At 38.9% G+C, this 17872-nt stretch overlaps 1 protein-coding gene across 3 annotated transcripts in view; it reads left to right on the top strand.

Annotated features, from left to right (window-relative positions):
- LOC141014487 (cadherin-12-like) overlaps positions 1-4678 on the top strand; it is a 57050-nt gene extending 52372 nt beyond the window's left edge. For all 3 annotated transcript variants that reach the window (XM_073488300.1, XM_073488301.1, XM_073488302.1), the window contains exon 11: positions 3387-4678. In XM_073488300.1, coding sequence (XP_073344401.1) covers positions 3387-3898 — 512 coding nt within the window. In that variant the 3' untranslated portion in view covers positions 3899-4678. The remainder of the gene's footprint in view (positions 1-3386) is intronic.
- Positions 4679-17872: the final 13194 nt, after the last annotated feature.

Genomic DNA, 17872 nt, shown 5'->3' with positions numbered 1-17872 from the left:
TGGTATAAACCCCTTTATTCATCACATTAAATTTGGGAAATATCGGGAGTGGAGCGAGAGGGAGTGTCAACATCAGAGAAGCAGCGGGGAATCAGCGTGTAGAGCCAGAATATTTTCACATCTAACATCAGCAGTTTCTGTCAGTACTGGACCAATTAAAAAACTTGTTGTCCCCATTAGTCATTTAGATACCAAAACATGGGAAAATATCTCCCTGGCTGAAAACTACTGAAGTTTGGAATAAAACTCAGTAACTTTCATCCAAATGTCGATACCTCAATCCCAACCTTACTTAGTCAAAACCAGCAAATCTGCAGTGTCTCATTTAGATTTAAATCGACAGGTCAGTAGTAGTTTTACCTTTAAAATCTTTCCTGGTGAAGTTTTAAATATGATTAGCTTCAAATGTCAAAGTTAGAGATTATTGTAAGACTCTAAGTTTCACACCTAGAATACAAATGTGCCCCTAAACCTCCAGATCTGTTTAAATTATTTGCCATTTTTCAACATCACCTGGCTCCAAACATGCTGAGCTGACCCTCAGACTTAGTCTGGCCTCACTCCAGGAGTGTCCGCAGTTAATTATAGAACCCCGTATGAATTTGGTCATTCAATGAGACGTTCAAGATTGCGGGGAGGGAAGCTTAGCTCTATAAACTAAATCCAATCTCGCTGCCCTGTGGCTGCTTCCCAGGCTACAGCTTTTACATTTCACACAAGGTCATGGTTGTAAAACTCCCCCTTAATTCTCTGCTATTAATCCCCAAACTCATCTACATAGTGGGGAGGAAGTAAATGTAGGTTTATGGCATCATTTTCTGAATTATGAATATGGGATGGTGGGTTGTTAAGGAAGTTCCTATTTTACAGTGGAAGTTGAGGGTAGCCGTGACCTCTGAATTGAGCTGTATTTACATTTTGCTATATCTCTCTAATACCCTGTCAAACAAGGAATCCGCTGTCAAATTCCTGCTATGACTCATCATAAATCCCTTTTTATTACCTTCATGAATGTATTCATGTGGAATATCAGCTCGAGTTTCATTGTTTCATATGTGAGGGAACAGTCGTTTCTAGTGGTGTGCTGCAGAGCTGTGTCTCCGTGTTCACTTCATCTGAGAAGAATGGCTTCAAAGCTCCGAGTCCACTAGCCCCCAAGGCTGAGGCTGACGCCAAGCTGTCATGCTGTCCCTGAGAAGGAAAGTGGCAGAGAGAATCAGAACTCACACTGAGAGCATTTCCATAGAGCCACTTAGCTCCTGTGCAGGATTTGTTAGGATGACCTAGTTGTCCTGTGAAGAGAAATGATGAGGTAAATTTAAAAGTCCAGCACAGAGACTTTCATCTGCATTGCTGTTTACCTCTCAAACTGATGTGGATTGTCTGCGCACACAGTGACAAGGCTGTGTTCAACCAGTGTGTCCTATAATGACCGACTGTTGTTGAAGTCTGCGTAGGCGCCACTGGGGGGAGCTGGCACACTATAACACAGGCAGATAGAAATCGCTCGGGAGTGAAGGGAGGCAGAAAGGAAGTGAGATATAACGAGGATGAAAGGAAGAGACCTACTTAAGGCTTCCTTTTCACTCTGAATGTATTTATTGGACTCTTTTACATGAATGATTTCAGTTTTATTCTGCCCATCGCTCTTCCTCCTATATGCAACTGTATATTGAAGACCCAGGAGGAAAAAAACATATTTTACTGCATTTTTCACTGAGTAGACAGAGAGAGGGACACAGAAGGAGACAGATTGCACTGACAGGAGAAAGAGAGAGAAGGAAATTTATTGTAACATGTTGAAAATCACACTGCAGCACCAAGGGTCTGAACGTGCAGAAGCTCATCCAACCTCTTAAGGGTTGCGTGCTACAACAGTAAACCTCTGCTCTGGGTGTATTCTCCACGGTACAGTTTCACCCAACAGTGTTTGCTGCCAGCACGCATTATTTGCTTTAAACCACAAAGGCAATTGTCATTACAGGCATGGAATCGGAGGTCACAATACAACTAGACATTTGGGTTGAAACTGGGCCGCATTTGAATGGAAACTGTTTTAAATGTCTGTGTTTCTCATAACCTTAGTTCCAATGGGATTTAATTTACTTTATCTCAGTGTGAGGCAGGTTTTACCTACATCATTTAAATGCACTGCAAAAACTCAGAATGTTGCTAAGTATATTTGGCTCATTTCTTGTCAAAAATAGCTAATTACACAACTCTACCAAAGAAACAAGCAAGAATTGTCTATTTATCTCAGTGAAATGGGACTTTGTTGTGCTGCTGAAAAAAGGTTACGTTTAAACCAAATGTGTAAATTACTGAAATGCAGAGCCATAATGTTTCAACATCTGCATGGCAAAATACTAACAATAACAATGCAAAAAAAAAAAAAATTACATTTTTATGTTCAACATCTTAGTTTACTGTGCAAGCATGCTAACATTTGCTAATTAGCACTAAACAAGTACAGAAGCTTACTGTAATATCATTACTTTTGAAGACATGGGCCAAAAAAAAGAGTTTTTGTAATTAAAATGTTGATTTGCTTGAGAAGCAAATTATCACAATGAATGTAGTGCAAAAACTCAAGATCTAACCAAGTGTAACAATCTTGGCACACTGGTTAGGGGTACATGACTTCCAGTTCAAAGGTCGTGGGTTGAAATCCCTTCCAGGAAACACGCTGATCGAATTTGAGCATATTTGTTCTGAGACCGTGCAAAAATTAAGAATGATATTCAGTGTATTTTACGTTTATCTGTGCTGTAGCGAGTAATTTGACCTAAAAAGCTGCATTTTCTACTTATTCAAAACCATAGGAACCAACTAATTTTAAGATTTCTTTTCAAGTAAAAATCAAATAATCTGACTTGTGTTTAGTGTGGCGACCCCTGCTGGTGTTTGCCAGTGGGGTCTGGCGTTGGTTGCTGGTTGGCAGTGGGCTGGGCCAGCCTGGCAATCTGGTAACTGAAGACACCTGGGCCCAGTGATCTGGTTTACTATTTAAGCGGTTTCTCATTCATTGTGTGTCTCTCTCTCCTCCCAGATAGACGCCTGTCTCCCTGGGTGATGTGGCAGCCTTAGTTTTAGTTGCTCTTTTTGTTCCTTTTTATGCACCTGACAACGCCTACACACCCTACACTCACCACGCATGCCCATCCTACACTACTGATCTTACTGACTGTCATACCCCATGTTATCGTTTTGCCTGATTTATTCTTATGGTTATGTTAAATAAACATACTTTGTTATTCCTTTGAAACGGTGCATCTCTCTTTTTGTCATGGCCTAGAGCCAGCTGTGACAAAGTCAAAATCGTCTCAAAACAAGCATTTATTTTTTTATATATAGATATTTAAGTTTTTCTTGGTTTGTTCCCCCAGTGATCGTTGTCCTCTACGTGGGCTTGAGACGGCAGAAGAAGAAGGAAACCCTCATGTCATCCAAAGAGGACATCCGGGATAATGTCATCCACTACGACGATGAAGGAGGTGGGGAGGAGGACACGCATGCATTTGACATGGGGACGCTCCGCAATCCCAAGGTTGTCAAAGAGAACCTCTTCCGCAGGGACGTCAAACCTGAGCTGAAGAGAGGTCCAAGGCCGCCTGTCTCTCAGGACAGCGCCGACATCCGAGATTTCATCAACCAGCGTCTGAAAGAGCATGACATGGACAACTCAGCCCCACCCTACGACTCCCTTGCCACGTACGCTTACGAGGGCAACGGCTCTGTGGCCGAGTCGCTCAGCTCCATCGACTCCCTTGCCATGGACCTTGAGGAGGACTATGATTACCTTAACGAGTGGGGGCCCCGCTTTAAGACACTGGCAGGGATATTTGGGGAGCAGTCAGAGACTCAGTCGGACTCAACCACCACGGAGAACACACATTGATGTTATTCACAGACTCAAAAAGCAAATATGTAACAATGTTCTTTTGGTTGGCGACACACAATGTTTTACCATTGTTTTCTTTCCATGTTATCTGTTTTCATCTTTTTCCAGCTCACTGTTTTCTATTTTATGTGGTACTTTTTACCATGCTCAGTCCCAAAATTGTAAAAAAAAAACAAAAAAAGGAGGGAATCTATGATAACATGACTGGATGAGCAGAGCAGCCATTCAATGACCTTTCAATTGAATGTTGTTTCTTGTCTTACATTTTGTTTCCTCTTGGGGAATACGCATACACATGGAAATGTTGTCATTTCCTAGAACATCCTTAAAAGTGCCTCAATATAATTGTTCTTTCACTTGCTATTTCATGCCACATATCCAGTGTTGTTTCTTAGGTCCCCATGGGTTAAGCTATTTCAGTCAGCATATTGTGCTCTGACTGGCTGAGGCATCTACCATCTACCAAGACCAATGTCAACTCTGTGGGGACAATGAAGTGGCCCGAGTTTGGCCAAAGATGTTTTGAATGTTATTTATTGTTCTATTTATTTATTGGCTGATTGAGTTGGATTAGATTTTTTGTGTATTTATCTATTTATCTCTCAGTCATCAATCTGTATTTTTTATTTTTGGAGACACTCGAGGAATTTTGTAATTAATGAAGGCCCACATGAAAATGTATGTTTCTGTTAGGTGGGTCCTGTGAATAGACTTGTACTAGAGTTGTAAAAAAAAAAAAAAAGATAAATTTAGGGCTAAATACTGCAGTTCAGTCATGTAATAAACACAGTTTTCGTAAATAAACCACACTTGGACAAATGCCCTCCATGACTTATTTGTCTTACATTACTGTACTCCGCATCTCAATTATTCATATGTAAGGCCATGCATCAAGATGAGAAAATGTTAATGGCTTGCCAGAAACTAGCTGGAAATTAGGCTGCAACAACGCACTTCAATTTAGTGGCCTGCTGATGGGAAGTTAGACTGAAACTAGTTGGAAATTAAAGTGGCATGATTAGCAGGAGTTAAGTCGAAACCAATTGGAAGTTTCCTGAAAAAGTATAAATGCAATTACCAGCTACTCATTAACAGCTTGTTGGAAAATGCAGAGTGTTGTTATGAAATGACATTGGAGTTATTTTTTCAATAAATTTAGAGGTAATGATTGTGGTTATTTGTGGGTAATTTCAAAGAAATTTCAAATATGTTGCCTTGTAATCACCACCGACTGGCATGACATGAAATGTCATGTCAGTGTTGAGCTACAAATGGCAATGGTGGTTAATCAGTCCGCTACTGATAAAATATCTCAACAAAAACACCGACAACTAGACTTGAACTGAAAACGTTGGCATTGAAACACAGTGAAAAAAAAAACTGAGGGCGTTAAAGAAGTGTCATTGAAAATAGACAGACAAAAAAAAAAGGTTTTCAGTGAAAACACATCAAAATACACAAAAAAAAAGAAAAAAGAAAAAAAATACTGCCTGTGTTTTCAGTGCCAATACAACTTTTTCAGATATATTTTTCAATGCTAGTGTTTCCTTTTTCAGTTCAAGTGATGCTTTCAATGCCGGATATTCATTTCCATTTTCTAAGCCCATGAACAAATATGCTATAGACGGCTAAGCAATTGTGCACATTCATTTATGGTTCCAAGGGCATGAAGTTTGGCTGACTTTGATGACTTTTCCTCCAGTGCCAGAATCAGGCTAACATTTTCTGAAATGGATAGCTTTGCATTAAATCTGGTACAGTTGTTCATGGTGCCCCGAAGATGAACCTTAAAGCGGCACTATGTAGTTTTGGAGAAGAAATACAAACTCTACTGTAAACATATTTACAATATTAATGAGGTAATAACACAAAGTAAGAAAAATCTATTTTAACCAAGCTGTTCTCAGAGGAAAATAAGGTCCCCACAACACTGTTTGAAGCTAGGAAGGTGGCAGGGTCCGCCACATATGAACAAAGTAAAACAGTCGAAATTGCGTTGTTCCTTGAGGTCAGTTTGTTTATTCAGTTTACTCAGTAATAAAAACAAAGACAGTTTGTTTGTTTGGTTTGTTTAGGCATAAAAAATGAAGATCTTTCTCTTCCTTAAAACTACATAGTGCCGTTTAATGATCTTGCTGATCTCCTGACTTTATATGTAGCACCTGTAGCATCATTCAGTTAGATATGGGTTATAGCTTATTGGATATAGGTTCAATTTTTAAGCAAGTTGTTTTTTGAGTCTAATTCACACCTCATCAAATACTGACGCTTTGAGATGGTGGCCAACCCAACCTACAATCCAATAAGCATCAGTATTTGATGAGTTGGGAATGAGACTCAAAGATCTACTTTTTAACAAAGTGAATGTTTAACATCCCCCAGATGGACTGACACTGTCATGGTTCTTTGACAATGCTCCTGTATAACCTACCATTTTTAATACAGTTTTTCATTTTCTTCACTGGATGAATGACACCCTCACATTTAATCTTCCTTGTCAAGTCAACATTTCAACCTGGCCAATCTTTTTGAACCCTATTTTTATATACCTTGTGTTCAGAGCATAAAGCTCTTAGTCCTGTTCAGTGAAAATCTGAGAACAATGACCATTTATATGGACACCTAACAATCTCTTTAGTCCCTATCATCAAATGATATATTGTTTTAACTGCACATGTCGTCTCCTGTCCCATTTCCACCAACAGGACAGCACAACCTTCCCAGAAGAGACAAATAACTTTACAGTTGATCTGGTTTTCTCGGACAAATCAACAAATAAGTGCTTTTAAAGAGAGTGTTTCCGGATTTGGCTAAACATACCACAAGCTGAGGAAAGGCAATCACGATCTAAGAATTGCAAATCACAGTGAGGCTTCAGTATGGTATCGAAATGGCCCTATTTCCCCGGTCATTGAATAGAGTGGCTCAGACCTTTCTTGCCATGGTCTGGTGACGACATAATGGAAGGTCTGGATGAAAGCCAAAGCAGTCTGTGACATACAAAGCAGAGCCTCTACCAGTGGATGTGAAGTGATTCCCCTTTCTGTCTCTCTAGATCACCTCCAACAGGTATACCTCAAGGCTGAGCTTCAGTAAATGTGCGGCGATGTGTTTGAATGGACATTAAGCGATCTATGACCCTTCCAGGAAGCTGGAATTGCAACAACAGTGACACGAGTTAACTTCTACACCCTTGTCATCCTTTTGAGTTATTGTGGTCTGTAATTGACAGCTACATAGTCACATTTCTTAAAGAGAGATGAATGAATGAGCTAGTAAAGTCAAAGGAATAATGTCAGAAAGAGGTGATGTATCACTCTGAAATGACCTGTGTTATAGCTTTGAAGTGTTGCTCCTCAGTTTCACTTATGGGGATGAAAAGGTGGACGCAGTGTGATATTGTTGTGCCACGAAACCTCTCATAGGGAAGATGTTGAGTTGGATGGTTTCTGACCCACAGAGACAGCAGATCAGAAAACCCTGTCACTTAAATCATTTTTGTAGCGGTCATATGATGTTGAAATGACAAATAAAGTCTTTCTGAGGATCAGATAACATTACTTTGAGTGATTTTGGAAGGTGTTATTTTGGGGACATTTTTTTTGCTGTTGGTGTGGAGCTGAGCCTTCTTTCAAACCCTCTTCTACCACTGTCATTTACTCTTAACATATGCAACCCAATCTGAGACCCAAATACATGTTTGCAAAGTATGTTTCTGCAAAACCACAGATAAGTTAAATGCTTATGTTTCTTTACGTTTCAATATTCTGTTTGTTTAGGTTCAATTTAAAAATGTTATCTCGTCACAATTCTGTGCTTATGCTCCAGTTAGGTTTAGGCACAAAAACCATTTGATTAGGATTAGGAAAAGATGATATTTTGGCTTTAAAATACCTGTTTTTGTTAATGCAAACAGGGCTGGAGATGTCCTGAGGTCTCCTTAAAAAACAATATGGTTGCAAATGGCCTGACTTCCTGTCAAAACTATTTGGTTTTTATCACCACAAGCACTGCTGGAAATTGGCCTGAGGTCTCCCAAAAAATATATACAGTGGTTTCACACTTACTGTATAAATGCTGAAATATATGTTCACTGTGAGCATATTATTATACTGTTGTTAGCATTTAGCTTTACACAGTGCTTAAGAAAAGCCTCACAGACTTGCTCGCACGGCTGTAGACTATATAACTACTGGGCTCTGGACTTGTCGGCATAAATTAATATTTATATTTATCGATTAAATGAATCACTGACTATAAATAATTGCTAGTTGCAGCCCTATGTGACTGGTCAGTTTGGTGAAAGCAATCTTTGAGTTGAGGCAGCAGGCAACTGTGATCACGAAACACTACACTCCCACTGCCCTGAGTGGCTTTTCCCAAAACACACCGTATCCATGCCACTTATGACTCACCCTGTCTAGTGGCACTAGGCAGTGTAGACAGACCAAACAGAGACATCAGCACGACTAGGGAGGAGTGGTGGGCGGGTGTGGGAATGAGGGGGGCCCTCATCGTATGCATAAACATGAGAGAACTGGCACAATCTACGCAATAGCTCAGGGGAGAGGAACCATTACCACAAGCCAAAGCAAAAAGAAGTGATGGCATTGATACTGTTTATGTTGGATGGGGTTCAAGCCTCTGTCCCCCAGTGAACAGCACTGTCCAGGCTCATTGTTCACTCTCCTCTGCAGCCTTTTTACCACCAGTGCCCCAGCATGAGTAGAGTGACTCCGTAAAATCAAAAACATCCTTTGCCTTGTAAGTCATTTATCGATAATTTCATCACAGTAACAAGCTCTATTTGCCACAGGAAAGATGCGAGGAAACATCAATTTACAGGGGCTTTCAAATAATGGGAACATTGTTTTGTTGTGAACCAAGGTGTTTACAGCATTCAATTTCTGAGTCACAAGAATTTGTGAGAGCATAGCTGTCATGATTCAACAAAGACGAGTTGTCATAGTGCCTTTTGAATAAACTCTTCTATTGTTGAAGGCACCAAACAATTTGCTTAGGCTGAAATAAATGAATACACAACATCACCAAGACCACTGCGTTATTACTTTTCAGTTTGCTATGGAAACATGCCTCTGTTTCTAATGAACCTCTGTATTGCGCACTGCTGCGGTTAGGGATTATGGTGCTGATACATGTGGCTACTTTAATTAATACCAGTCACTTTGTATTATTCTGCATCTAAGGGTATTTTCTGAGAGTGTTTAATGCATATGGAAATTAAGCTGTCACCACTGCTGCCGAGCGCTCTCTAAGCTGACAGGTTAGCTTTACAGGAAATGTGCTGATCTTTGTGCGCATACATTTGTGGCCACTAACCTTTGTTAACCCCCTTAATTATGCAGCAGCAGCGGTGACTCACCTTGAGACGGTGGCATGTAAGTAAACAGGGCAGTCATTATCACACTCTAAGAACATATTGTGTTAAGCATTAACTGATGGAGAAACAACAATAATCATTTCCATGGGCAAATTAAATACAGCTGGCAGATTTTTGGAACACCTAGGCAATTTAAATCTAATTCATTTAGATAGAAACGTCCTGAAAGGTATTATATCTTTGACTTTTCATTGCCACTGTGTCAGAGAAGTGTCGATGGTTGGTGTTTTAGCGTATTGCATTGTATTGGTGTCAAATCCCAAAGGGGGTTAAAAGTTAAACCCTTATTTTCATTGTGATTCATAAGCGATTGCTGCACCGTCAGTGACACCACAAAGTCTAAATACATGTCCAGCTTATTTATTCAGAATCCTTTTAGAAGTCTCGGCTACCGACACTTTCTCCGGTGTAACACTGCAGACAGGGTTGAAAAGAACAGGGTGAAAAAGTCAGCCGGCAGCATAAAAAAAGCATTGTGGTTTCCCTTTGAAGGTATTACATGAAAATTAAGCCTCAGAGTAACTTTTTAAACCCATCTGAAAAAATCGTATGCATGTGTGGAAAAATTCTAAATTATTTTGTTTCTGACTTGTCGCTGTTTTTCCGAAGGCGCTGTGATCCCAAACAAGTCAGAAAAATAATCACCGTATTGTTTTTTTTTCTCTCACAGCAGGACCTGCAAAAGAACAAAGCAACACTGACACTCAAACTTCAAAACTGAGCGACTGAACACTCGAGCTGAATGTTAAATCTTCCATGAGCCAGATTGCGTAGTTTTAGTTAGTACAGAACATTTCCTACAATTTAGTTCCTCTCCTTATAGCCCTTATCATTTACTTAGCCGGAAAAGCACATCATATAAGATAAGTCTTTAATGAAAGAAATGTTTGCTGAGACAAAGAGGAGACACCCGGTACACTAAGAAGGCAAGGCCAGTTTATTTCTATCTCATCTCTCAAAAAAAGAGGCAAGATAAAGCACTTTATATGAGGAACAAGATATATTGAAAGAAACATGTAGAAGTAGTAGCTTTATTCTATTCAGTCATCACAAATTATACAATACAAGTATAAACTGTGAAAACAAGTCAGCAGTCTGAAAATAAAGCTGAGACTTAATTGAAATAGTAATCTCACATCTTCCATGTGAAGAAAAAAATATAATACATAAAAATTAACATAAGAAGTACAATATATTCTAAGCCAATGTTTCTTCTAACATCAACCCTCAATGACTCAGTTGTAGTTTGAATGAATATTACTACTCCAGGCGATAAACAGCAAGAGTGGAAATGGATGCATTAAACATTGAATGTCTCAATTAGTCAGCTTTCAGCTTGAACCACGCTCCAGGCCTAACTCATCCTCCAACCCGCTCGCCGGGATAAATGTTGGCAATGTACATTTCGGCAAAACCATAGATATGTTGAAACTTAAAATTTCTTTTACATTTTGTTCTCACTCACAACTCCTTGAATACAGCAGCTTGAAAAGAAAAGAAAATTCACCTGTTCACTCATGCTTGGCTCAGAATCAGAGAGCCACGACTGGTAGTTAAGCCCTCTTCGAATTTCAGAAGTATCATTGAGATTGTCAAGAGTTTGCCATTTCCGACAATTTGACAAAATCTGATTACAGAGCCATTCATTCTTATAAATGACTGATGACTAATGACTGACTGAAACTGCTTGCAATGTCTTCTACTTCTATAGGAAATGAAGTTGCACACAATGTTGCAGATATTTTTTCCTGTAGTTGAGCGATAAAAGAGCACTACTCAGTTTATGATTTCACATGATTTTTTTTATGGTCGGACACAATGCCAGACAGACACCGCCCAGTGAGCAAAAAGTGGTCTAGATCACATCTTTTAGACGTCATTTATGGATGTCCAAGATGTCTAAAAGACGTCCTCTGGGGAGCCAGAATGAAAGTTTTTTATACGTCTTTTCTGGACATTGTTTAGACGTTTATATGTCGTTTGTCGACTAATTCTGGCTGTCCGTGGACGTCTAGATCATAGCCAGTATGAACGTCATTTATCGACTAATTCTGGCTGTCAATGGACGTCCAGATCATGGCCTGGCCCGACGGACATGATATCAACCTGTTCTGGACGCCACAGACGTTGCCTGCTCAGTGGGTGGTTTTATCACCTTCCCTCATGTTTTGAAGCAGAAACACAATCCTTACACCGCAAATCCCAAAATAGCCGTCTTTTACACGTCTGTGCCAGTTCATTAAGTACGGAGAAACAGCCTCTCTGCTCACCACTGAATTAGTCAAGGGCCATATGTTCTGTGCTCTGTTTAGACTTAACATGTAGAGTACACATGGTTTGAACTCATTCCTCTTACTTATCCAAGCGGCTGCTGGTGTGCTTTACAAACAACAACAGACACAGACCATTTCCTTCCTGTCCCAGGGGATTGTGTGCATGCATGTTATTTTTAAAGCCAGTACAAAAACAAGTTGAGCTGCCTGGTGAGATACAAACGTGCATGCTGTTAGAGTACAAAGCCAACTACTCTTACTATAGGGTCTTATCTAAAGAATATTTGTCAGGGATTCTCTGTCTGCTGTCTTCCTCTTCTAAGGCTTCTTTCAATATATTTATGAATTTATGAATACATTTGTACCTTTAATTTTGCTAGAGGGATGGTTTACAACTCTCTAATACCCTGAAATGTCTTGATGAACTAGGATTAAACTAAGGATATACACATTTTGTGCACGCTTGAAGCAGTTTCTTCCAATATCTTTTCACTAGTCTGTTCCATACCATTCCAAAGAACCACCAGCTACAAAAAGGTCAGCATTAATATACACATGGCAGCTCCTGCTCATGCCTGGAAAATAAACTTTCTAGACTTTTTTAGTGCTGTGAACACCAGTTTGTTTTATCATCTGTGTCAGGGCTTTGTGTGTGGATTCACTTTGTTACTGTGGCACCCAATTTGGATCTGGGTCTGCTGAGAGTGAGAGCTTCAAGAGGATTGAATTTAGCGGAGCATCCCTGCCTCAAGCTCTCCTCTGTGCACCGCTGGTACAGTAAATGATCCAGCGTGGAAGTCGACCCTGATTCCTTGAAGAGATTTGACCACCGATCTGTGAAACTGAACAAATTACTGATTAACACCAGAAAGCTCTCAGAGAGTGTATGTGACACATGGGCGGTACAATAAATGGGTTATTTTTATAAATCTGTCAGGGAACATTAGGATTTGGACATCTGACACCACTGAGTACTTCTTGTTTTCCACTAATAGTTGGTTCCTTTTGCTGATGACCACAATTATTCTCTAAGCATAATCAAATAGTTATTTTAACCCAAAACTATGATCTTTCCCTCATCAGGCCATTTTTGTGAATAAACCTCACCAAACCTTTAACATAGTGATGAGCAGATGCTCTTGTTTGTGTTTTGCATCAGTGAGATTTAACATAAGAGAAGAAAAAACTTTAATGTTTCATTCTGGAGGGAAACTACAGCCAATGTATTCTGTTGTTGTTGACGATGGTACATGCAATTCTGTGTCAAAGTATGCAGGATGTGTGTCAGGTGAGCGTGTGAGTGGGTACTGTATGGGCAGGGAAGAGGAGATGATTGGTGCACCAGCCCCATGGCTCGAGTCAGTGATTGGCTTCCCTCTGGATGAGGTCCCACTATATAAGGAGCCAAGATGGTGGTGGTGCTGTGTGGGGAAAAAAACTAATCTCCTTTGCGTTCCAACTAGACACACTTGTTTCTGTGCAAATCTGTGCATCAGTTGGTCGGATCTCTGCCAGGCTGCTGGCTGTTGTCCTCCAGGAGCTGCTGGTTCTGTTGACACTTGTTTTCTCCTGTATATAGCGAGGGAGGTCAACCATCTTCTTTGGGTTTCTTAGATCATGTCTGTTATACGTTCATGTTTATTTTTTTTCTGTCCTTTGTCTGAATTAAAAAGTGTTTTATTACAATACAATACAATATTTTTTAGAGTCATATATATTGAAACTATATATTTAATAATGTACTTGCAATGTATTGTTGATTATATCAAATTATATATTCTCCATATATTGACAATTATATCGATTAATGCTATTTTCATATATTGTAAAAAATATTGCCATATCTTTTCCCCTAAAAATGATTTATGAATATATGCAAAATATATATATTTAATATATTTTTAAATACATATCATAATATATTGCCAAATTTTTATCAAAATGTACAATAATTGTATTTTGCAATATATTTTTGAAGCAAAATGACAATATATTGGTATGTTCTATCAAACATATGGACTCCTTCTAGAATTATATTATATAATCATATATATGTATATATATATCAATATATGCTTGTTCTGTAAGGGAAGCATATTGTAAATGCACACTTCAATTGTTAAATCTTAACTATCTGTCTCTGTGGCCGCTCGCAGCTTGAGGATGATGAGTCTGAACCACCTCCGGACAGCAACAACGCCTGTGTCACAAGTGGCAAAGACATGCAGGTAAACAATCAGGAACACAGTTAAGTTATTATGAGCAAAAACATGAATAAATAATGAAATAATTCCCAGAAGCAGCCATTATGAGTCTAACATGTTGTGTGTGATAACATTATTTATAATTTATAAAAAATATTACTCCTGACTGGCACTACTGTCACTGCAAGGCAGGAAATCTCAGTCCAAACTCTCCTGTGGGCTCACCAGGTTGTTACCAAACTTGATTCTGTCAGCAGCGTCTCCATCTGTCTTCAAAAATTGATTGAAGATCTATCATACCTCTCCTCAGAACACTCACTCACCTAAGATGTCCTTTCTTTCTTTCTTTCTTTCTTGTTATTCATGTGTAGTCGCATGCTTCTGCAGCCTTGTGACACTTGTGTCTGGTGGACCTGTAGCTGAGTGTTAAGACACTTATTCTCAAAGGCTTCTCCTTAATCAGCTCTACATTATCATATAAAAACAACTCTGTCTAATGTGTTAGAAAATGTTGTTGTTGATACTGTTATCCTGTTCTTTATTAGACAAACGTGATTTCTTACACGTTTGACAGTTTTCTTTGTGTTGATAAGCATTCACGTTGTTTGACGGTTTTTTACATCATTGCTTGATACAAGCAAACATGAATCTGATGTTGAGCTGAGTAAATATTCAAACTGAATCTCTCCAGAGGATTCAAAGTAACAACACCTTCATTAAATTTAACACACAGTTACGTGTAGGTGTGGCTGCCCTTAATGATAAGCAGTCTATTTAAAGGCTGGACAAATTGAAAGAACACTGACTGTAATTATCAAAGTGATAACCATCAGGAAAACAGTTCACACGTGGAGCAAATGTTGCCTGTAACAACCTACCACCAATTTGCTAATCCCATGCCACATCCAGTGGGACCAATGCGCAAAATGCAAAAGCAGCGCAATCTATTGAAAAACCACCGAAATAATATCTGAACCATATAATACGGAGTAACAACGCCTGTGATTATCCCTGTGCTCTGTGAAATGGCACCTTTGCCACCTCTATTCAACTCTGGGGTGAAACAGAGGCGTTCAGTCCAAAGCTCCAAGCTAATGTATTTTTACAGCTCAGCCTGCGAATATAAACAAGCTGGGATGACTGCTTATGATGGGTTTCTGTGGGAGAAAAGGAAAAAAGAAATACAGCAGGAGTAGGTTGTAAATTGCAATTCTTGTGCTAGGGCTACACAATACATTTATTCACATCATACATCAAGTGTATATCAAATAATCTTATTAATGTGTTTGGCAGGTCACCAGTGATGGTGTATTATCTAAATACATTTATCAATCTAAGTAAAAACCACTGGTATGTTTACATTAATACGTGCCATACGTACCATATTGATGTTTTGACAGGAAGTTTGAAGATCTTCAGCAGCATTTTTGGTGACCAATGCAGGTATTTTAAGCCAAAACATGATCTCTAAAGAAACATAAAATTGCAACAACAACAAATGTAAGATATCAGCATATCTGTGGTTTGCAGAAGCGTCTTCTGCCAACATTTTTTCTGCGATTGGGTTGCATTTAGTGACGGTTTTGAGGTACCTGTCCTTGGTGCAGGAAGAAATATTCAGATTTTATTTTACTGAACTAAAAATAACAATGCTACAGTGTAAAAATGCTCTATTACAAGCAAAAGCCTGCATCCAAAATCATATTAAACTGGTAATAGACAAGTTTTCTGCTTCAACGGGTTATTATGAAGTAAATGTTGATTGTACAAAGTAATGGATATAGAATAATGAAACCATCAGCGTTTACGTTGGTTCCCTATACGCCTTGTTTTCACTTTACAATTTTATCTGCCACTGGGCACACAGTCACCAGGGACAAGAAGGTTTAATTGGCGATCCATTTCCATTATAGTCAAAATGATTGAATAAACTCACATTTTGTCCTGTGTTGTTGTTATTTCTGACTCTGAGGAAAACGGGAAACAATCCAGTTGTGTTTGCAACGGAGCAACGAACAATAGTACCACTTGGAACTGCAAGGGGGGAAGGTAGTCTGTGGCCATTTTAAGTGAAAGAATGGTAGCATCAAAATATACTAAAAGTATAAGTTGTCATTATTATTTAGTCTACATTTCTCTCGATGCCCTCTATTATACCCAATATACAGACCACATCTACATGTCTTTTACAAGCCATATTTAAATAAATAATGAAAATGGTAATGAAAAGAACTAAGTGATGCCAATTCGCCCTGTTGCATTATGTCGCTAATGGCTGCCTTTCTCAGTATGCACACAAAGACGTGACAGATTCGCTTTTATTCGGTGGCTGCTTAACTTGCTGAAGTGACATAAGATGTCCATGTTATTCAGACAGTTTGATAATAGTAATTATGTCTTCATCATTCAATGCATCTGCATGTGTAATAAGCAGATTTAATTTTTTCCCCCCTAACACATTGAGAGTGTTAGATTTTTACCATTTAGTAAATATTATTGATTTGCTCTTTTAAATAAGTCAAAAAGGTGTGATTGTGAGGCTGATATTTGAATTTAGATATATCCAAAATTAATTAATATTGGCTTACAATTACATTTCTTTTACAGTAAAACTTTATTTATTGATTTTGTACTTTTCCTCGATGTGCTTCTATTTGATTTAATGGCCTCGAAGGAGATTGCAACAGATTTTCTATATCTTTACTATTCATGTGAAATACTCTCTAAAAAAGGTACCTTACACATTTATTCACTTCTGTCTGTTCTTTCAGAGATGAGCCAGTCCCGAGGTAAGAGTGCTGCTGATTTTGATCTGCATGGCTCCATCTTCGTACTGCGTGGTTGTAATACCTATTTGACCTTCAAAAAGATGGACGCCATGAAAGTCTTGAAAGATTTGTGCTTTAAGATTCGTGTTGCCTCAGTCTGTGTTCGGCGTAACAAGATTCAACCACGCGGCTCTCTTAATCCTGTTCGCCAAAGAGGAATATCTTTAAGGGAGGCTGCTGCAGCCGAGTGTTATTCATTTAATCTTTGTTTCACTTTTATGCATCTGTTATGGTTTTTAATGACGTTTTGTTCCCTTGTCGTGGAGCTTAATCCTCCTATTTTGTCTCTTTATCATGATTTTGTTGTTTATCACTCCAGTTTAATCTGCCCCCCTCTTTTTTTTTTTTTAACGCCTCTCCTATTTACATCTTTGTCGAACATAAATACACACTTGGGAATCATTACACTTCAGAAACCTTTGCAACACCTGAGATTTGAGACTCCACCAGCGGAAATCCTTGCTACCTTTTTAATGACAAGGCAGTTCACCACCTTTGCCAGGAGAGATAACAGTTTTTCTTTGTCACTGGCATCACTGCTCCACTAATACTTGAATAATTACTGTAGCTCCTTGCAGAAGCCACGAGTGCTTCACAAGTGTTTTGTTTTTTTGGAGAGTAGGGCTTACAGTGTTATTGGGGTAACGCTCGAAAATGAAAGTGTATAAATATCTCACAAGGGAGAAGGTGTTAACTGCATGTGAGGAAATACTTTTATATTGATTGTTGCAAGTAGGAATATAATAAAACAGCACACAAAGCTTTAATACTTGCAGATTATAGTAGGTAGAGAAATTAATACATTCATCAGGGTTTATCAGTTAAGTATTTGAAATTAGTGTCTAAGTTAGAATGGTAAAAAATTTGTCTGAGTGAACTCCTCGGAGACTTCACAAAAACTGGTGCAGAAAATACCAGCAGACAGTGGCACAAGTTCAACCCTAATGACTTTGCCAAAAGCACCTACATCGCTGAAATAGAAACTCGCCAAGAGAAAATGAGGAAACTCATTACCCATGTCAGTTTTGTTCACTGATGAGAAGCACACGACTCTAACTCAAAAACTGCCAAGGGGGAAGAGGGAATAGAAGAAAGAACATAGTACCCTGAAAATTGGCCACTTCATTCAGGTGTAAGTGCAGACGTTTACAGTGTAATTCTGTTCTGCATGATGAAACTCTCATCATCGCTCCGGCAAAAAAAGGAAGACGCTAATTCTTGGTGCCTAACCAAGATGGTAATCAAACCCAGCAAACAGTGTGTGC

Source organism: Pagrus major, chromosome 19, assembly GCF_040436345.1.
Source record: "Pagrus major chromosome 19, Pma_NU_1.0".
NCBI lineage: Eukaryota > Metazoa > Chordata > Actinopteri > Spariformes > Sparidae > Pagrus > Pagrus major.
This window is presented reverse-complemented; position numbering and strand designations above follow the sequence as displayed.